The sequence below is a fragment of the Sciurus vulgaris genome, assembly GCF_902686455.1.
Source record: "Sciurus vulgaris genome assembly, chromosome: 17".
Lineage (NCBI taxonomy): Eukaryota > Metazoa > Chordata > Mammalia > Rodentia > Sciuridae > Sciurus > Sciurus vulgaris.
In genome coordinates this window covers 14,648,252-14,669,841 of record NC_136478.1, presented here as the reverse complement: position 1 = coordinate 14,669,841, position 21,590 = coordinate 14,648,252, and the positions used below count along the sequence as shown (strand labels likewise).

The following is a 21,590-nucleotide window of genomic DNA, read 5'->3' as shown; positions in this document are numbered from 1 at the left end:
GTTTGGGCGCGCTCTTTCAACCCACCAAAGACTTTTTTTTTCCTTCAGTGTTGGTTTCACCGATTAGCACGTGAGTTACTCCAGTTAACTTCATGTGCTCCGCGCACGTGGGTGTGCACGCTTGATCTTATTCCTCAAGCTGCCGATTTAAATGAACAGAACAGACAAATGGCAGTGTCCTGTGGCATGTTACTGGACTCTCCAGCCTCTAGGTTGACACTTTAGATGATGCCATCAGCCACTATAAAATCATCCTGACTTTATCATCTGAAGACTTTTTCCATCCTGAATATAAAGAAATGACAAATTTTGAGATCCTTATTAAAATAAAGAAAATATTTTTTTGTTGTTTCTTTGGTACCAGGGATTGAACCCAGGGGTGCCTAACCACTGACTAGGTGCCTAATGGGTTCTGCCCTTTTTTGGTTTTTCATTGTGAGACAGGGTTTCGCTAAGTTGACGAGGGCCTTGCTAAGTTGCTGAGGCTGGCTTTGAACTTGTATTCTCCTACCTCAGCCTCCAGAGCTGAGTCTTCAGGTGTGCACCACTGCACCTGACCCTTTTTTTTTTTTTTTTTTTTTTTAACTTCATTTCTCAGGTCATTGAGTCTAAGTGAGACTATTTCTGTTTCTTTTATGTGAGTTTGCAGAATCTTCCAGTTTTTAGTTGCGGCTGCCCTTCTCTGCGTTGTCCCCTTCCGCCTGTCTGAAGGCATATGTGTGAAGAAGTCCTCTTGAGTCCTCCAGCATCACCGTCAGGCATGGAAAGGGCGTTTGGGGGGTGGGAGGTGGCTGTGTTCTTTTATATTAGCAGTCCTGGCAGCCCCTGATCTTGGTCCCAGGTACTAAAGATTGAATGTGCACACTGGTTATAGCATCTGTTCCTGTCTCATGAAGTAGACCTTAAAGAAAATCAGAGCAGCCAGGGCCACAGACGCCACAGCCAGGCTCTCTGGCTTTGTCTTTTAGAGTGTATAACTTTAGGCAACCTCAGTCTTTCCATCTTTAAAGTGGGAATAAAAATAGCCCCCATGTCACAGAGTGGTTCTAAGGATCGAAGTGGGGCAGAACCCACAGGCCGTCACACAGTGCCTCACTCAGGAAAGCCGTGGCTGCTGTTACGAGGCTTTAACTTTAAAAAGCTTTGGGAAATAAAGGCACAGAGGAGGAAATGAAGTCACCCATAACCTCATCTCCTAGAAATGACCATCATAAAAATTTTGATAGAAATACCTCATGCTTTTATATGCATACCTATATGTGCTTCATTCATTTAGCATCTGACAGTTTTCCCATGCCTGTAAACAGTTTCTTTGAAGAAAATCATTTTTATAACAACACATGGAGCTCTGTCCACTGTCACTTATTTAGTCTCTGTTTTTGCCTGATTATTTCCATCTTTTGTTGTTTTTTTTTTTTTTTTTCTGTTAGGAGTAATCTTCTATCTCCATGCATCTCTTGGGTTGTTTCTTTAGGATACATTCCTAGAATGGAGAAATTGCTGAGTCAAAGGGCTTGTGCATCTTTGAGGCTCGCGCTGTCCTGCTGGGATGCTGTAGGAAGGCAGTATATGCTGCATCTCCCTGGGACAGGGCAGGGAGCACCCAGAGTTTCTGGACCAGCGTCTCTGGGGATACCGTGGGGTTCCCCATAGAGGCAACTCTTTCTCACTGTCTCTATTCTCTTTGTTTTTCTTTCCTTCCCTTTGTTTCCCTTCTTGGTTTTCTGCCAAAGAGCCCCTTGTGAAAGGACTGCCTAATTAACCCCGTGCTAATTAACAATTTAAAATTACCCTGTGCGACTGTTCGTGTTTAATTCTCTGGGAGCCAGAGCAACAGCAGGAGCCCCCTCCCCTTGCTCCTAACTGCACCCCCTCTCCAGCCTCTCTGTAACTGTTGCTTTTTACCCAGCCCTGTCTCCTTCTGGGAATGCCATAGAACTGTCACAGCACATCTTTTTAGCTTAGAAAGAGAGAGGGACACCTTGATTTACAGGCGCCCACAAGGCGCATGGTATAGATTTATCCTTCTGAGTAGTCTTTGGAAAGTAGAGACGGACACCTGCAAAGATGCAGTGGCTTTTCAGAGGGAACTCTAACTTGGGAGATGATTAAAGGGCGGGGTGTTCTTGATGAAGGCACTAGAACTTATAAGTTTCCTCTCCGATGGAAATGCTAGGATGAGGAGGAGAGGGAGGGAGGGGAAGAGCGCTCACATGTGTGCCTGTGTCCGGACACTAGCAAGATCTTCTTGTGTCTTCTCTTGAGCTTTGTCATGGGAGAGATGTGCTTTCTTAAAATCCAACTGAATTGTTAAACAGTTGCACTGAGTATAGTAGCCGGGGTTGTGAGAGCATGCCTGGACGTATAAAGGGAATTTGGGGTGTATTCAGTGGAAGGAGAAACAGGCTGTGGGAAGGGTTGAGGCCTGTGTGCGCGAGCCAGGGATGGGGACGGGGCCCACAGTCTGGGGGGCCTGAGAGGAGAGAGGCATGTGAACTCTGGCTGGCGGGGCTGCCTGTGAAAGCGCAGGGACCCTCTTGGTTCTCAGGCTGCCCTCTGTAACTGAAGATCATTGATTTTACGGGAAACCGTGTTTACAGACAGAGTGCTGATCGACCTGCCGAGTTGACTTCTGCCTCCTTAAGTAAGAACTACCTTTTTCTTATTGACTGGCTGATAAACAGAGTGAGCTCGACGGCCGGCTGGGTGGGAGAGTGGTTGATGCCCTGAGGTCCTTGAGCTGCAGGAGCAGGCACGATGAAGAGATTTCTCCATGTCAGGGCTCCTGTCCACCTTGTCCATCCCCATCCCTGCACCTCCCAGAGACTGATGGTAGGGCTACGACTGCCCTTCGCTGGTAACCTGGCAGTATAGGTACCAAGCACAGATGAGCCAGCCATCTGGTGAAGATGTTGTGAGGCAGAGAGTCTCAAAGTCTAATCCATATTTCTTGGAGATGGTGTAAGAAACGCAGATTCTGATCATGGGGGTTGCCGTGGGCTGAGAGTCTGCATTTCCCAAGCTCACTGCTACCCCATGAACCACACTTGGTTCTTCAGCAAGGTTGCCAAGACTTCTGCTCATCACGGCCAGCGTGTGTGCGTGGAAAGCAAGCCCAGAGTGAGCGGCATGGATCCAGAAAGGAAATCCTCCTTTTCCACCTGCATCTTAATGGGCCATCACCCCTGTGAAGGAGCAGGCCCTAGCGTCACCACCACAGGGTCATCTGTCTTTCAGAAGTTGTCACAGTGTCATCTTTTCTTGACACCTTCTGCTTTGTAGTGGAAAACAAACTAAGGGCATTGGAAAAAAAAAAAAAAAAAAAAAAGTCTCAGTCCCTTAGCTGGAGAGTTTATGGAAGAGGAGGAGGAAGAAGAAAGCAGAGCAAGAAAAGCCCACCAATTAATTGGTAAACGCTTGCAGGTTTCTTTGGCCCAGCCCAGGCTGGAGAGGAGATTGGCTTTGCTGTCGATAAACAAGTCCCTGGTGCAGCATCAAAGCTGTTCTCCTTTATCAATCGTGGCCTCCCCTTCCCGCATGTTCCTGTAACTTACCAAGCATTTATGACATTGATTTTACAATTGGGCTGTTAACCCTCCCGCCCCTTCAGGCCTGCCAACCTTTTTGGCCCGAGCTGTCAATCAGATGTTGTCCAGCCAATCAGGAGCATCCTTAAGAAGAGCCTCCCTGGATTCTCACCTGTATCCCAGCTAAGCCTTCAGAGAAGTTCGGTTGCATTTGCCATTGGATTTGGTTTAGTGTAGTCACCTCTGTTTCAAATGAACATGTCTTTTCTAAGGCATGCAGAACTTGTTGACACGGAGTCTGACCTTATAAATTGAAAAAATGAGTGTTTGTGCATGTGTGTTTTAAACAAATCATGGTACATTCTTCCAAAAAGTTATTTCTCCTGAGACTTCTGGTAAACATGCTTTCTCCATCTTTTCCCGAGGGGGAGCTGTTGGCTCACTGTGCAGTCAAGAATCATGAAAAAAGGATGAAAAGATGGGGATTGCAGCGTGTAGAAGGAGACCAAACAGCTACAACCTTCATCTGCTGATGAAGATGAAATGAGATGAAGGAGGTGGGGGATGGAGACGTGGCCAGGTGTCCTCCACAGAGGAGGAGCAGGGGAAGATGGCCCGGGATCTGTGGGTGACAGATCAGGCTATGCTAGGTGTTGAGTTGCTTATACTAGTGTCCGGACAGAAGAAATGCCCAGCAATGACATTGCCACAGGAGCCTGGTGTCTGGTGATCCAGTGCTGCCTTCCCCAGGGACACAAGGTCTCAGAGGGCAGTTCAGATCAGTGGCACTTTGGAGTCGGAAGCAGAAAAGCCCTGACTGCAGAAAAGGGCTGCAGGACAGTTGCTTGGGTAGCAACTAATATCCTACAAGGCAGGTGTGCAACTGGGGCTTGCTGAGCCCAGCTGCTGTCTGGATTTGGGCTAAGATCAGGAGAGCAAAAGCCACCAAGCCACGCCGTGAGCAGGCTTCTACAAACAGGATGAGGTAGAGCTTTTGGAGGAGTTGCCAAATGAAGGGTCTGGTTGATTCTCTTTGGAAATATCAAACTCACACTTTGCATCTACATGTTCTTAGTCTGAAACCAATGAAGTCCAGGGAGCTCTCCTGTTTGGAGTGGAGGAGATGGGAATTGGGGACCTGTCTTCTGTTTCGTGGTTAGAGTTGGCACTGGGCCTGTTTTGGCATTTAACCCCTCCGTTTTACTGGATGAAGAATGGTACTGGTGCCTAGAGAGTCCTGGAGAAGAGGGATGCAGCCACTAGTCCTCCTGGGGACATTGTGGGCTGTGTCCAGGCCTGCAGGCTGGCTCTCTGGGCCTTGTAGTTTTCAGAGATCTTCTTTGAACTTGTCAAAGTTCAAAGACATGGTCAGTAAAGACAGCATCAGGGATTTCTGTAAACCAGCCAACATATCCTAGTTGTCCATCCTGTTTTGGAGGATGCTAACAGTCCTCCATTTAGTCCCTACCTCTTGTCCCTCTCCCACCACCAGTGGATGTGGGTCATCTGTATACGGTAGGGCCTGGATTCTGTGACCTCATGCCGGTCTGGAGAGACAACAGCCCTTCTGCACCGTGGCTCATCGCTGGCCCTGACTTGAAGCTGTGCTGACAAACGCAGGAAACTTGAACTGGTCGCCCCGGGTAGAGCAGAGGGCCACCTGAAGTCAAAGAGGCGTGCTCCTGACCCCTTTTCTCCACCCCCACCCACCTTGCTTGGACCCGGCGTTGATGCCCACAGGTGCAGCTTGCCCTCTGCGTGCTGGCCTGCTGCCCGGCGGGCCCTGGGCTCCGTATTGTGGGTGTGGACAGAAGCCTGGTAGAGCGCTCCGTGTGCGCGGGACCTTAGCCTCGGCCCTCCTAACCTCTTTCCTTTCTCTCTCTCTTTCCCTTCTCTCCCTCCTCCCCCCTTGCCTCCGCCCTTCAGGTCCGATCCGTACTGGGTGCAATGAAAGCTCCACGCAGGCCTTACCATGGAAGGCTGTGACTCGCCCGTCGTCTCGGGGAAGGACAATGGGTGCGGTATCCCTCAGCACCGGCAATGGACTGAACTCAACAGCACCCACCTCCCCGACAAACCCAGTAGCATGGAGCAGCCCACAGGCGAGAGCCACGGGCCCCTGGACGGCCTGAGGGCCCCCTTCAATGAGCGCCTCGCGGAGAGCAGCGCCTCGGCCGGGGCCGCCGCCGAGCCCGCCAGCAAGGAGGTGAGCTGCAACGAGTGCGCCGCCTCCTTCGCCAGCCTGCAGAGCTACATGGAGCACCCCTGCCCCGGCGCGCGCCCGCCGCCGCCCCCGCCGGAGGAGAGCGCCAGCGACACCAGCGAGGAGGCCGACGAGGAGAGCGACGTGGAGAACCTGGCCGGGGAGATCGTCTACCAGCCCGACGGCTCCGCGTACATCGTGGAGAGCCTGAGCCAGCTGAGCCAGGGCGGGGGCGCGTGCGGCAGCGGCAGCGGGCCGGTCCCCTCGCTCTTCCTGAACGCTGTCCCCGGGGCGGGGGGCAAGCAGGGGGACCCTTCGTGTGCTGCACCCGTGTACCCGCAGATCATCAACACTTTCCACATAGCCTCATCCTTCGGGAAGTGGTTTGAGGGCTCAGACCAGGCCTTCCCGAATACCTCAGCCCTGGCGGGGCTCAGCCCCGTCCTGCACAGCTTCCGCGTTTTTGACGTGCGACACAAAAGCAACAAGGATTACCTGAACAGCGACGGTTCTGCCAAAAGCTCCTGCGTATCCAAAGATGTTCCCAACAATGTGGACCTGTCCAAATTCGATGGCTTCGTGCTCTACGGCAAGAGGAAGCCCATCCTGATGTGTTTCTTGTGCAAACTCTCCTTCGGGTACGTCCGTTCGTTTGTGACCCACGCGGTGCACGACCATCGAATGACCCTGAGTGAAGACGAGCGGAAAATTCTTAGCAATAAGAACATCTCCGCTATCATCCAAGGGATCGGCAAAGACAAGGAACCCCTTGTAAGTTTTCTGGAACCAAAAAACAAAAACTTTCAACACCCTTTAGTTTCCACAGCTAACCTCATAGGCCCCGGACACAGTTTTTATGGTAAATTTAGTGGCATTCGAATGGAAGGGGAGGAGGCTCTCCCAGCCGGCTCTGCCACGGGCCCTGAGCAGCCCCAGGCTGGTCTCTTGACCCCCAGCACCCTCTTGAACCTTGGCGGGCTCACCAGCTCGGTCCTGAAGACCCCCATTACCTCAGTCCCCCTGGGGCCTCTGGCTTCCAGTCCTACCAAATCCTCAGAGGGCAAGGACTCTGGGGCAGCTGAAGGAGAGAAGCAAGAAGCGGGCGAGCCGGATTGCTTCTCCGAGAAAGCAGAGCCAGCCGAGGAGGAGGAGGCGGAGGAGGAAGAGGAGGAAGAAGAGGTGGAGGAGGAGGAAGAAGAGGAGGAGGAGGAAGAGGAGGAGGAGGAAGAAGAGGGTTGCAAAGGACTCTTTCCAAGTGAGTTGGACGATGAGCTGGAGGACAGGCCCCCTGAGGAGCCCGGGGCCACGGCAGGTGGTAGCAGCAAAAAGGACCTTGCTCTCTCAAACCAAAGCATTTCTAACTCCCCCTTAATGCCTAATGTGCTCCAGACCCTGTCGAGGGGCACAGCTTCTACTAGTTCTAATTCCGCTTCTTCCTTTGTTGTCTTTGATGGTGCGAACAGGAGGAATCGTTTAAGCTTTAACAGTGAGGGCGTCAGGGCCAATGTGGCAGAGGGCGGCAGGAGGCTGGACTTCGCTGACGAAAGTGCCAATAAAGACAATGCCACAGCACCAGAACCAAATGAAAGCACAGAGGGCGACGATGGGGGCTTCGTCCCCCATCACCAGCACGCTGGCTCCCTCTGCGAGCTGGGGGTTGGGGAATGCCCCTCGGGGAGCGGCGTGGAGTGCCCCAAATGCGACACGGTCCTGGGCTCCTCCCGCTCGCTGGGCGGCCACATGACCATGATGCATTCTCGTAACTCGTGTAAGACACTCAAGTGCCCCAAGTGCAACTGGCACTATAAGTACCAGCAGACGCTGGAGGCACACATGAAGGAGAAGCACCCGGAGCCGGGGGGCTCCTGCGTCTACTGCAAAAGCGGGCAGCCCCACCCCCGGTTGGCACGAGGCGAGAGCTACACGTGTGGTTACAAGCCTTTCCGCTGCGAGGTGTGTAACTACTCCACAACGACCAAAGGCAACCTCAGTATTCACATGCAGTCCGACAAGCATCTCAACAACATGCAGAACCTGCAGAACGGAGGCGGGGAGCAGGTCTTCAGCCACACCGCCGGGGCGGCAGCGGCTGCGGCGGCGGCGGCTGCAGCAGCGGCCAATATCAGCAGCTCCTGCGGGGCCCCCTCGCCCACCAAACCAAAAACCAAACCCACGTGGCGGTGCGAGGTGTGCGATTACGAGACCAACGTGGCGAGGAACCTCCGCATCCACATGACCAGCGAGAAGCACATGCACAACATGATGCTGCTGCAGCAGAACATGACCCAGATCCAGCACAGCCGCCACCTGGGCCTCGGCAGCCTGCCCTCGCCCGCCGAGGCTGAGCTGTACCAGTACTACCTGGCCCAGAACATGAACCTGCCCAACCTGAAGATGGAAAGTGCCGCCTCGGACGCCCAGTTCATGATGAGCGGATTCCAGCTGGATCCCACCGGGCCCATGGCTGCCATGACGCCTGCTCTAGGTGAGGCTGACCCCGTGTTTGTTTGTTTTAACGGTAGTCGTTTCGTTGGGGAAAGTGGCCACAGGCCGAGGTTGATTTTTCTCTCCTTGAGTTGCCTTGTGTAAAGTGGAGTGTCTTGCAATCAACTCTTTCTCCTCAAGAATCCCCTGAACTCTGTACATATGGAAGATCTTATGCAGTCAACAGAGCTATGATTGTACTCTGGCTACATAGGGCCAGGATTAAAATTTAAGTATTTCCTCTAGTTTTTGGCTTATGGTCAACCCTACTTTCTATTCCCAGTCTCTCCTTTCTCTCTTTCTCAATTTGAAAAATCGCCATAATCACTCAAAACTTTTGGGGTCCATTAAATATTTATTAAAACTTACAGGAAACTGTAGCTGAGACAATCATCTCAATAAGAGGAACAGGGACAATTATCTCAATCATTTAAATCGGGACAATCATCTCAATGAGAGGAATTTGAAACCATAGCATACCTTATTCACATAACCGAAGGCTGGTTTTCTGCTGAACTGAGAGCCACCCAGAGATTTCTCAAAGTTCTCCTTGTGTTTATGAGGATCTTGATGAAAGAGATGTGTTCTTCTTCTTTATTGTTTTGGATGATGGTGATTAGTGTAGTTGGGAATTAATTGGGAATTAAATTGCCCTGGGGACATCCTAATGAGTGGTGTGATAAATGAAAAATGAATGAATTGTAAAGTTGTCTGTCAAAGAAAGCTAAGTTTTAATAGCAGTTGGGCGCTGGTTAATGGAGCCTTTTGCTGCCACACAAGGCAGCTGTGCTTTAGAGGAGTTGGCCAGGTCTAGTCACTAGTGTTTTACTCGACTGGTACTGTAACAGATACCAGACACAGTCATTTTATGAAGACAAAAGGTTTATTTTGGCTCACAGCTCTGAAAGCTTTAGTCCACAGTCAGTGGACCTGGCGGCTTTTAGGCATGTGGTGAGGCAGTATATTGTGGCAGGAGTACATGGCGAAGGAAGCTGCTCATCTCGTGGTGACCAGGAAGTGAGAGGAAGAGGAAGTCAGGGTCCCAACATCCTTTTCCTGGGTACATGCCCATATGATCAGAAGATTACAACTAGGCCCCACCTCTTAAAGGTTCCACCACCCAGTAGTGCCACATGCTGGGGAGAAAGTCTTTAACACACGGGCCTTGAGGGGACATTTATCCAAACCATACCATCGAGTCTTAATCATTGGCTTAATACATCTGAAATAGGGCCAAAGATATATAGGATTTGGATGCTGAAAACTGGGTCTTTAGGTAGAAAGAGTCACAACCACTTTTGTGAGAGTCATGCTAGTAAGAAAATTTGCAGATTGGTTTTGTGAAGGCCAGCATGATGGTTGAGCCTCTCTTGCCCCACCTCTTGTGATTCAGATGGGGGTCCTGCCTGACTTCCATTCTCGGACTGCGACCTAACCCTCTTGGGGTCAGTGGCAATGGCGTGAGTTAAGTGGTATCCCATTGCTGACATGGGGATAAGTTGTTCTTGGCAACAAAATGTGGGCAAGGGCCATTCTGAGATGGTTTTTGGTGAATGCCATAGGGCCAGCCCTCACCACCTTGCAGGTCTCTGGTGTTTTAGTGATAATTTTTCTTGCTGATGAATTAGATCTCAGAGAATTCTATTGCTTTTCCTGCTTTGTATTTCACTTTGAATTTGTGATATTTTGATCTTGTGTTCCATCTTGAAACATTAACCCATTGATCCTGTATGATCCGTTATTACCAAATGTCCTGAAGATGTCTTACCACCTGGTCAATCCTAATAAAGACAGAGGGATCTTATTTTTCTCCATGCTCACTGGAGGATGGGCTTCAGGACTCTGAAGGCTTTTTTTTTTTTTTTTTTTAAAGCCACTCTGGATTGGAGTTTTCCAGCCTGGTGATTTAAAATCTTGGGAAGCTGCTCTTTGGAGTAAACTAGGCATCATATGGGTGGAACAAAGACAGAAAACGGAGGGGTTCATACTGGATTAAAGTGAGGTCTGTTTTGCTACCTTTAAAATGGGTTACGAAGGCTTGAATTGAGAAGGAGAGAAATGATCTAGCTTTTCCACCAAGTATCCATGAATCCAAAGTCCATCAGGCACTATGCTGGGTATCGTGGTAGGTACCAAAGATACAGAGGAATGAATCCTGGTGTTTTAGACATACACAAGAGAGCCTCTCTTACTTTACTAAGAGGAGAGAGCTCTTCCTCCAGGGACTTCATCCAGCTCAGTCAAGAAGGGCCCTTGAGTTTTCAGCGTCACCACTTGTCAGATGAGGTGAGTCTTTGGAGACATCCTGTGCATTCTTTGGGCCACAGGGTCTGTTGAGATGATGACAGTTACAAATGCTTTGTGCTGGAAGCTTGAGTGGATGTGGAGATGACAGGAAGTGTTGGAAGGGCTTACAATTGAGGTCGGAAAACCTCAGTGGGAGAAACCAACATATGCAAATGAAAAAAGGTGTAACTTTCAGTTCTGTTTGCAGCTCTGCTGTTTTTTTTTTTTTTTTTTCCTCTTAGACCATTTATAAAATAGCCATAGGTGTTACTAGAGATCACTGGGTTTTGCAGAGGGCAAATATACTCCTGCTTACAGTTATCGTTCTCATGGTTCCTTACTTTCAGGAAGACTTTAACACGGAGGGGGTTAGCACCCTTGTTCTGGTCTGGTTTGGCCACTCTTTGTAGACCGGATATTAGTCTTGAGACCATATGAATGTCTTCACAAACATCCCTTTAACTGGAATTAGCATAGCATACCCTGGTACTGAAGTTCAGCACAGCACCGAGGAAGGGGTTGCTTTGGGGGCATCTGGGTGTTTCCTCAGTAGGCGGGCACAGAACACCTGCATGAAGCTCCTGCTTCTGTTCCTTCTAGGATGTGTCACTTAATCCACGTGCTTCTCTCAGGATGTGGTTCTGGGCGGGCTCACATGCCAGTGTGCAGATCCCCAGTGCTAAGGTTGGTGGTGTGTAGGGCGATGGGCGCCAAGACTATTCCAGGCGGGCTCGAGAGCAAAGCCTTGCTAAGCTCCTACTTGGGAAGGGCTCTCCTCCCTAATGGGTGAGGTTCCTCCACCTCCTGGGGGCTGAGTAGGTTCCTTCCAGCCTCATGCGTTGTGGGATCCTAAAGCGCTGCTGTTTCCCTGCGGTCTGTGTGAGTTTGGGCCTGCCTGTCCCCGGCTCCTCTTGCCACTCCTCTGCTCTGTGATTTGCATTTCATCTGAAGAGCCTGGAATGGGAACAGGGACTTCTTTTCTCTGTGTGTTCTGAGGACTTCCAATTTTCACTCAGGCATCCAGCAAGTGACAGCTGAATTTCTCTTCAGAGCAATATTGATGCACTCAGGTTAAATTTAAAAAGTGGGAAAGATTTGCTGCTTCAGGTGGTTGGCATCAGAAACAAATATATGTTTGCTCCTTGTCTTACCCTCCGGGCAGTTTCTGCTTTAACAAAACATGGAGCATGTTTTGTAGATGTTGTCTGGCCTTCGTACCCATTAAGGGATGCGGTGGGCTTTTTTTTTTTTTTTTTCCTCTCTCTTGTCCTAAAAAGAACGTCATAGTTGTGGCTCCTCTCACCAGGGGAGATGGCAAAAGACAGCAAGCAGAAGGCTTCCTAAGCCTTCTGGAATGCATGTGTGAAGATTTCTGTGGCTTGCTAGACTGCTCGCAGACTTCAAACACAACCCGTCTTGCTTAGTGTAACCTGTGCTGATCTTTTCACTTGAGGTACCCTGAGTAGCATAAATAAGAAAATCATTTAAAAAAAGAAAATCTTTTTTTTTGATGAACCACCAACTTGAATTCTAATCAATCATTAAAGAAAATAAATAAATAACCTCAGTCCAACCACATGTAAAAGGTCAAGTTTAAATATCAGTTGGGGCTTGGGGGCAGACCTCATAGCTCAAAGTATTCATGTATTTAGGGGAGAGGCAGAAAATAGAAGCCGATGCTCAACTCTCCGTGTGCTTCTAAGCCCTGGAGGGAAGGCAGCGTCTTCCAGGTCTTTCTCTGATGTAAATAAGAGCTTCCTGTATTAATTTACCACCAGTGAAGGTGAGTTGCCCCAGTTTATGTGGGGCAGTGATGGACTGAGAAGGAACCTGGGTAGAGAGGTCTTTCTGACCCTTTTCAGGGACTGGGAGCTGACTTTGGAGTTTCACTGCCCATTTCAGTCCACACCTGAGCATGTACCATTTGGGCTCTTTTGAGCCTTGTCTGGCACAGCCAATATTTGCTAACATCGGTATCGTGGGCTAGGCACTGGGGTCAATGAGGATAAGGCTGGACCCCAACCCTGGAGAGGCTGTACCCTGAAAGGGACGCCAGCTGTGTTGTGGCTCTGTATGTGGTCATCTCTGACTGACAAGGAGAAAGTGATGTGGCCTAGAGGAGATCTACATTTTTCATGGTGCAGAGAGAGGGAGCCTGTCCCAGCGGTGAGGTGGGAGAGGGACTGGTAGGATAGTGACTGGAGGAGCTTGGTGGAGCATACTGATATTCCTGAAATCCTCACTTTAGAGCTGAGCCATCCCGTACAGCGGCCACCAACCATGCGTGGCTGTCTACGTTTACATTAATTACAAGTAGGAATTCTTTTCCTCAGTTGCACTAGCCACTTTTCAAGTGTTCCTTGGCCACACGTGGCTGGTGACTGTGCACGGGACAGCATGCTTATGAAACAGTTCCTTGATTGCAGAAAGTGACATTAGAGCTGCTTTAGATAAATCCCAGGTCCCATTGGGACTGGACATACGGGGTTGTAGCTGTACTTTTTTCTAGTTCTGGAGGGTCTTTTGTTATACTCCATGAATGACACTGATGCCTAACTTTCCCTGGATCCTGAGAGAGGGGATGGACTGGGGTCATTCAAGAGGTGATGGTCCATAATTTCTCCTAGGTACTCTTTTCTTAAGGGAGGAAAACAGGAAGCCTTCCACCAACCTCATGGTGTCCATAGAAAGATCCACACACAGCGAATGGACTTTGTTTTCCAGCGAGTAGCACCTTGTAACACTTGCAATGTGACCTCGCCCTCTTTGGACCCAAACTGAAGGTGGCAGAGGGCTGGGTGGTGCCTCTGCTGGGAGCCTGGCGCCTGACTCTTTTCCTCTGTCCTTCTCCACAGTGGGCGGCGAGATCCCCCTAGACATGCGGCTCGGGGGTGGGCAGCTGGTGTCGGAGGAACTGATGAACCTGGGCGAGAGCTTCATCCAGACCAACGACCCATCGCTGAAGCTCTTCCAGTGTGCCGTCTGCAACAAGTTCACGACGGACAACCTGGACATGCTGGGGCTGCACATGAACGTGGAGCGCAGCCTCTCAGAGGACGAGTGGAAGGCCGTGATGGGGGACTCGTACCAGTGCAAGCTCTGCCGCTACAACACCCAGCTCAAGGCCAACTTCCAGCTGCACTGCAAGACGGACAAGCACGTGCAGAAGTACCAGCTGGTGGCCCACATCAAGGAGGGTGGCAAGGCCAACGAGTGGAGGCTCAAGTGCGTGGCCATCGGCAACCCTGTGCACCTCAAGTGCAACGCCTGCGACTACTACACCAACAGCCTGGAGAAACTGCGGCTGCACACGGTCAACTCCAGGCACGAGGCCAGCCTGAAGCTGTACAAGGTAAGACCGGCTCCTCAGGGCCCAGGCGCTCCCACCGTATGGAGTGTGGATACCTAGGAGATGGGAGAGCACTCGAGAGGGGATGGACTGTCCCTTCAGGGTCCGGCCGGCTGCCGCATGGCACACGGGCCCTGGAAGGGGCGGGAGGCTCCTGTTCTGGGGCGCCCCGTTTCAGGGGGCCGGTCTTGTTTATGGCAGTTCATTAGGATCCTGTGGTTCTCCTTCTGCCCTGACTTTCTTGATGCTTGGCTCTCCGTGCTCATCATTGGCTTCTGCGATGATTCTGTCTCTTTCAGAAGACAGGTCTCCTGTTTTCCAATCTCCTCCCTTCTTTCTATTCCTTTTCTTCTGGATGCCCTGGGACGGTTTGTTCATTCACTCCTCAACCACCAGGTACACACCCAGCACCTTCTGCATACAGGACACTGTTCTGGGCACGCGCCTACAGCAGCATATACAGTCGACCCACGCACGGTCCCTGGCCTCACCAAGCTTCTGTGTTTTTCGGGGCGGAGATGACTGATAAACACAGGAGCAGATCATCTGTAGGCTGGAAGGTGGCAGATGGGCTCGGGAGCCGCGGGGTCAAGGAGGGGAGCCCTTTGCTCTTTATTGTCCCTGCTTCCTATGTTTGATGTCCCTTTCCGTTCCTTTTCCAGATCACTCTCTTTTTTCCTAGGCTCCTCCTGTGCCTCTCCCCCTCCATCCTCTGTCCTGCCTCCTCCTCCTTTCTAACCCCTCTCCCCATCCTCCTCTGGACTCCCGTAGGCAGTAACAGAGGAGGAGGGGCTCCGGATACTGTAAATAGTCCTTTCACTTGCACGGCAGGATTGCTCCAGACGTTTCTATTGATTTTCACTGGACTTAAAACCTCACCTTTTTCTCTAATCATCCCATAATGGCTTTAGTATGAACAATCAGGTACAAATCGCCATAAATCTCCCCAGCCTCCTTCCACATACCTTCCACTCCCTCACGCTCTCTTTCCATTTTCCTCACTTTTATTATCAGTCTCTCCTCTTTCCTTTCACACCGTTGCTCATCTCCTTGGGCCCAGGAGGGTCCCCATTTCTGCTGGCCCTGAGCGAGTGTGACCCCCCCCCCCACTGTCATTTTAAAGAGAGACCCCATGTAAGGAAGGCTTCTCATCCTTTATCCACACGGGTCTCTGCTGGGTCAGTGACTAATTCATCTTACGGCTGCTCATTCTCAGGGTGGTGGGAGCGCTTCATGCCACGAGCAAGAAACCATTTTAGGGAAGGAGGAAAAAAAAGAGTGAGGAAGTGTGTGTAGAATGTTCTGGAATTGTCTGCTAACTCCAGCTGTCATGTACTGGGAAGGTCTGAACAGCAAGCAGCCAACTCCCGTATCTTAAGTGGGCAAAACCTTCCTGGACTAGCTTAGTTTTGTACCACCATTGATAGAAAAGGCTTTTTGCAGTCCATTGAAACTGGAGGTCTAACGGGCCACAGGGTGGTGCTGAAATGGTTGGGAAAAGCTTATGGAAAAACCAGTGGAAAAAATGAATTTCCAAAGGATCCAACCAAGTAAAATTTGTACAGAGGGCTTGGCGTGGCCACTGAAGGTTGTCTGCAACTTTGATGAAAGGTCATTTAGAGTTGGCACAAAGCTGGCCGAGGGAAAAGGTTGCCGTTTAGATTTCAAATGTGCACAGGTGACTGACTGTCCACAGTGCATCCTGCTCATGGTCAGAAGCTCTACTAAAAGTCTACCAGGCACATGGCTTTGCTTTTGAAGGGCCTGGAACCCAGAGGACACTCTAAGAATATCCCCATTTGTGCCCCAAATGGTGTCTGTGGATCACACCCAGAGAGTCAGGGCAAGGTGCTTTTAGGGAGGTTGGGAGAAGCAGACTGATTTTCTGCGCTTCCTCCTGGGCCTTATTAGATTTTGTCTTGTTCTTTGGGGTGGTGGGCGCCCTTGCTCAAGACATGGGGCACAGGTTTTGTTAAGTGCGGCATGTGGGTAGAGTATGGGAACCAAGGTTCAAAGGAGAGGTGCCAACACCTTGCGTTCATCGCACGTCACTGTGACCAGCCCCTGAGGTTCACAGTAGCATTTCCTGCAGCAGGAGCCTCAGGTCCTTAGTGTGGTCTCATTAGTCGCTGGGGAATGAATGTCCCTGCTTGCCGAGGCTCTGCTGGGGGTGGGGGAGCTCTCCCACTCATTTCCTGGACGACACAGATAGGATTATCATTCCAGTGCTTGCCCTGAGCCCCTTTATCCCTCAGTGTGACTAAGATAAACTTCTCTTGCCACCAAGGGGTGCTCCCTCTCACTGGGTTTCGTCCATCCACGAATTCGGGCTGGGGTTTGGAGGTGGTTTGAGAGTCACTTTTTCTCTAGGCCCTGGTGTGGCCTATAGTAAATGGAGATTGATTACATGTTATTTTTCCTCTTGCTAATGTAATCCATTAGCCCGGCACATGCATAATCAGTTTAGAGCCCAGTTAACTGGATGTAATCGAGTTCTTTACTGTCTGCTAGAGAAACCGCCCCAGATGCGCTGACCCAGGGAGGGCCCTGGGCTCCTCACTCACAGCCCGCCTTTCGCATCCCTGCCGGGCCTCCCACCACACCCTGTCCTGCTTTCCTGGCTAATTATTTATGATTGGCCAGGGAGATGCCCCCAAAGTTGGTTTTGGTGGCACCCACTGAAGTGGCTGTGATGTCTTTGGCCTCCCAGCAGGTCCCCTGCCCTCTCCCGCTCAGCAGAGGCTTGATCCCCTTCGGCCTCAGGAGATGGGAGCAGTGGTGTGGCTTTCTAGTTTGTCATCTGACCTCATACCAGTGCCAGGGTCACTGTCCTTGATGCCATAAATGCTGGTACCAGTGGAACATCCCAAGACTGAAAATCTGAAATCTGAAATACTCCAAGACCTGAGACTTTGTGAGCGCCAACACGATGCCACAGGTGGAAGTCCCCACACCTGTCCTCATGTGACATCCTACTGTGAGAACTCAGGTGTGCTAAAATACTGGTAAAAATTCCCCTTGGTCTGAGTGCATAAGGTGTACATAAATGAATTTTGTTTTTAGATCTGGGCGCATCCCTAAAACATATGCAAATATGTATATGCACATACCTCCAAATGATTATGTATGTGAAAATATTCCAAAGTCAGAGAAAATCCAAAATCCAAAAATTCTTCTGGATCCAAAGCATTTGATCCTGAATGCTGCTACATTAGGACTGAACTTTCTGAAAGCGTGGGATGTTTTCTAATCCAGCCATAAGAGAGGGCTGGGTGAATCATGGAAGCCTGGTGATACTCTCCCTGTTGCCTGGAATTGCTAGTTTTGATTATTGTGCAATGCCAGTGTTTAAATGAGATTAATATTCACTGTATTCTTCCTTTCTTTCCCCTGGAAGTAGAGAAGAGAGGGGAAGGCCGGAGAGTCCAAGGCATCAGTTGGAAACTCCATTTCTTTGCCCTGGACCCCCAGGGGACTTGTGCAGAGTGTTCATGATGGAATTCCCTGGGCCTTGTCTTTGGTCTTAAATTGTGGCTAGCAGTCATCCAGCCCCTCTTGGTTGTGTGTCTGTATCCTGACACTCACCGTCTGAGTTCCTCTGTCAGAGTCCCCAGCAGAGCTTGGAGGTTGGGCTCTTGGTCCCTGTGCTTAGTGACTCAACTGGAATGGAAGCGTGCTGTGCAGAAGGTACTTGTCTGTTCACCGGCGCTGAGCTCCAAGACCTCAATTGCACATTTTCTGCTTTTACATGTAAATACATCCGCTTCCCCACCACGGAGATGTGGGGTGCCCTTGCTCATCTTAGATGGACAGCCGCCGGTACTGACAGATGTCTGCGGCTGAGGGGCAGTTGGTGAAGCTCTCCTGTGCTGATTTTGCCTTCCAGTCTACCTGGCGTTGATGGCGGACTCTGGAGTTGATGGTCTTTTCTTCTTGGGGATGGAGGGGTACAGATAGGCGGCTGGGAACCCACACACACCTGCCAACTAGGACAGTCTAATTCAGTTTGATGTCTTTCTTCACCTGAGAGTTATTGGAGGGGAAATCCTTCAACTTGAGCAGGTAGATAAGACCCCACCAGAATCCATTACTCAGCTCCCAGCTGAGGTACTTTGGTTTGGGCCAAGACTCAAGGTTTCATGCTCAGCTTAAATTACATCCAGAGAGGCTTGTCTGCCACGGCTTTGTGTCTGGGCCGCATCTGAGCCCCTGGGTCAGCAAGGCAAACGGGAGATGAGAAGCCAGTGTCTGAACCACCTACTTGGCTGAAAGTGGCTGTAGGGTCAAGGCATGATGTAGACAGACAGACAGACACACACACACACACACCCCTCCCTTGGGCTTCTACTCTTGCTGTCCCCTGAGGAATATGTAGTGTGGAAGGACATGAGAGACTCCCTGTTGTGCAGCCTCCTTCTCACTTCTTCCCTGATGCATGAGACACTCGCCGGGGCCCCCTTTTCCAGTAGAGCCATAACACCCCTGTGTGACAGACGAACACCCACAGTCAGAAGACGCTTCAGTTTGAAATCTCCGTTCTCCATCTCCTCACCGAGTGCACTGGGAGAAGGGGGTGGGTCTGGAGACCCACCGGCAGCCACTAGTGACCTTTGTCTTGCTCTGATGGCAGAGAGCATGAATCCCTGGGGAGCGGCCTGGCCTGGCTGTGTGTTTCAGGCCAGGCACAGGTGTCCTCTGGTTGCCTGGTGGTTCCGGAGCCAGCTTCCTCCATCCCTGTTTTCTCATTTGGTAGTCGTCTTTGTCGCTGTGTGTGCCTCCGGCGCCTTCTCCCCCCACCTTGGTGCCTTCAACTCAACCCTGAAAGGAGGGGAGTGCTTTCCTGCAGGCGATCTAGAAGGTGTGAAGGGCTGGACATTTGGGTCGATTTTAGCACAATGAGCCTTCCCCCCTCCTTCTCCAGAGCGGCTAGGGGTCTGAAGGTTGCTTCCTCCCCTGGATGGCGAGATGTGGGGCTCCTTACCTGGGCTGGGACACTACACCTGGGCCCCGGGGACCTGGGTCGGACTGCTCAGGCTGGCTGTAGCAATTCCTCCGGCTACCAGTCCTCTTCAGGGGGACTCTAGGAGGTTGCAGGACTAGACGTCCTTGGGGGCAGGCTCGTGCTGGAAACAGGTCACTCTTGCACCCCAGCAGGAGCATCTGGCCAGCCTACGGCCAGTGGCGTGTTGTGGAGGGTTGGCTCCCGGGGGAGAAGTGTCCCTCCGTTGGAATCCTCTGGCAAGCCTTCATGCGTCCAGCTGGTGGCTGTAGTCTCACGCTGTCTTTGGGGCCCTCTGGTTGTGGCTTGGTCCACACCCTCACGTCAGGATGGTAAGGCCAATGTTACCTGTGGGATCCACACTGTAGACTCCACGGAATGGAACTGAAATTGTATTAGATGCGTTTGTTGGTTTGTTTGTTTTTTTTTTAAATCCCAGTGCTTAATACACCACTTGTTGAAAAACCAATTTTACAACCATGAACCTAGGACTTCTTTTCTAGGACTTCAATGCAAAGTTTTCCTCTCTCCCTCTCTTTCCCTAGTCCTTCCTGGGGAGAGGAAAGGAGGCATCAGACCCTGTTAAAATACTGCCGTGCTCTTAATTATTTCTTACAACATTCGCATCCCATGTTTGCCTCAAGTGTAGGCTAGAAATGAAATAGAGATTGCTTATTTTGTATGGTAGGAGTATAACGAGTAGCGTGTAAAAAAATGTTTGAAAACTCCAGCAGGAGAAGAGAAAATGACTCTCAGCCTAATCGTACCACGCAGTGACACATTTTCATTTCCTGCATTTTGTACGTGACATTGGTGCTTTACAAAATTGGAATGATACTGTGTGTTAATGGTATTATCCCTGAGCCCTCCTTTAAAAATATCTTTAAGTATATTTTAAATACCTTTTAAAGCAAAAGTATATATTGTACTCCCTGACTTTACTCTCCAGAAGCAAACCACTGTGTGTTTAGTTTGTATCCTCCTGACTCCTCTGTGTTTCTGCAGATAGAAGTGCAAGTGCATTTGTGTGTCCGTATGTGCGCGCACACACGCATACTGTTCACTTGAAAACTCTAGATATAGGCATGTGCTGTGCATTCAACTTGCTTTTTCCATGTAACTTTTTTTTCTATGTAACTTTTCATCATGAAAATAATTTCAGGTCAGTAATACAGATCTAGGTTATTTTTTTGGTGGCTATGTAGTATTCCATTTATTAACTGCTCTCTTGTTGATGTACACTGAGGTGGTCTGCGGGTTTTGATATTACTGGTAGTGCAGTAGGGAACATTAGTATCCCACTGTTCACGGATGGGGAGGGTTGTGCTTTTCCACTGGTCCTTAAGAATGATGACCACCCATTCTGTATAATTGAGGTGCACCAATAAAAAGTTGTTAAAATATTGCTGGGTTCTGTACCCCCAGATTCTTTGCTTAGCCATAGCCGGAAACTCCTCCAATGAACTGTTTTTCTGCATCAAAAAAAAAAAAAAAAAAGTGTTCCAGCCCCTCCCTGTAGGAAGTGCCCAGCTGGTGCAGTGCCCAGCGCCGTGGTGATTTTTCTGTTTGCGGTGTGGGGTTGATTGCTCTAACACGAGGCTGTAAGTGTGGATAGGTGGGCACTTCTGCGCAAACTCGTGGGCCGTGTGCACTTCTTGGGGCTCTCCTGCTGTGGCCCTGGCCTGTCAGTCCTCGCGGTGGAGGACCCAGCCAGCGGTCCTGGGGTGCTTGTGGATCTCTCTGAGCCCCCATGGTCTTCAGCTTTCCCTGGGACACATCTCAGTGTCCAGAGACTTTTCCTTTGTCTGATGTCCAACTTGTCCATCTTCCTTTGTGGTTCTGAATTTTCTTTTCCCAGGGAGGCTTTCTCTTTGCCACAGTTACAAAATCATAAAAATGGCAGCTGCCACCTGTGCAGCCTTTACTCCACTCCAGGTGCTGTGCTACCTGCTCACAGGGACTGGTTTAAGCTTTTGTTGTTTTCCCTTTCGTTCCGTGGGGAGACTGAGGCACGGGGGCGTTCTGGGTCACAAGCTAGTGAGCATTGTTGACGCTCAGGCCGGTTGGGGCTTTGCACTGATGCTGCCTCACTACCTGCCTCTGCCCCTCTCCTGTTTTTCATCCACAGGAAGTGTATTTTATGCGTGATGTGTTGTGGTATACTTTTGCATACAGTGAGATTTAGAACTCTTTTCTTTCAGATTGGATGGCTGATTGTCCAACAGTTCCCTTCCTCGATGAGGAAAGCCATGTTTTTTTGTCCCCGGTTTTCTAAATCTTGCAGAGCATCTGTTGAGCCTGCAGGGCTAGATCCACCGCCCAGTGTCTGTGGGGCAGTGTTGATCAGAAGCCTGGGGGACAGGAAGGGTCATGGAGGCCCTTGCAGCATGTGCAGTCCTGTGGATGAAATGTCACCCTCTCACCTTTTCCAGTCTCCCTCCGGCACATTCCCTGCGGGGACATTGCTTGGATTCATTGCCTTCATCAGATGCTCCAAGAGCAGCCGGGGCTCGGATGAGGGGCTTGAGTTGTTTTACGGTACCTTAAAACTCATTTTGTTCCATCATCCCAGATGTGGAACACCTATAAAAACTTAAATTGAGCAACAAATAAACCACTTGTGTTAACTTCGAAGCAATCATTGTGTTTGCAGAATTGAAAGCTTGGCGCTTAATGAGTTTTAATGGTGACTGGGATCTTGCCGTTTGTCTTAAAAAAAAAAAAAAATAGGCTGAAGCAAAT

At 50.2% G+C, this 21,590-nt stretch overlaps 1 protein-coding gene across 8 annotated transcripts in view; it reads left to right on the top strand.

Annotated features, from left to right (window-relative positions):
• The window catches only part of ZFHX3 (zinc finger homeobox 3), a 308,931-nt gene that overhangs the window by 147,763 nt on the left and 139,578 nt on the right, over positions 1-21,590 (top strand). For 6 of the 8 annotated variants that reach the window (XR_013760296.1, XM_079117846.1, XM_079117848.1 and 3 more), the window contains 2 exons: positions 5,454-8,215; positions 13,356-13,852. Coding sequence is in view for 7 of the 8 variants with exons in the window: in XM_079117846.1 (XP_078973972.1) it covers positions 5,500-8,215; positions 13,356-13,852 (3,213 nt within the window). In the remaining variant the exon portion in view is untranslated. The remainder of the gene's footprint in view (positions 1-5,453; positions 8,216-13,355; positions 13,853-21,590) is intronic. The other 2 variants (XM_079117851.1, XM_079117850.1) reach the window with 1 other exon arrangement.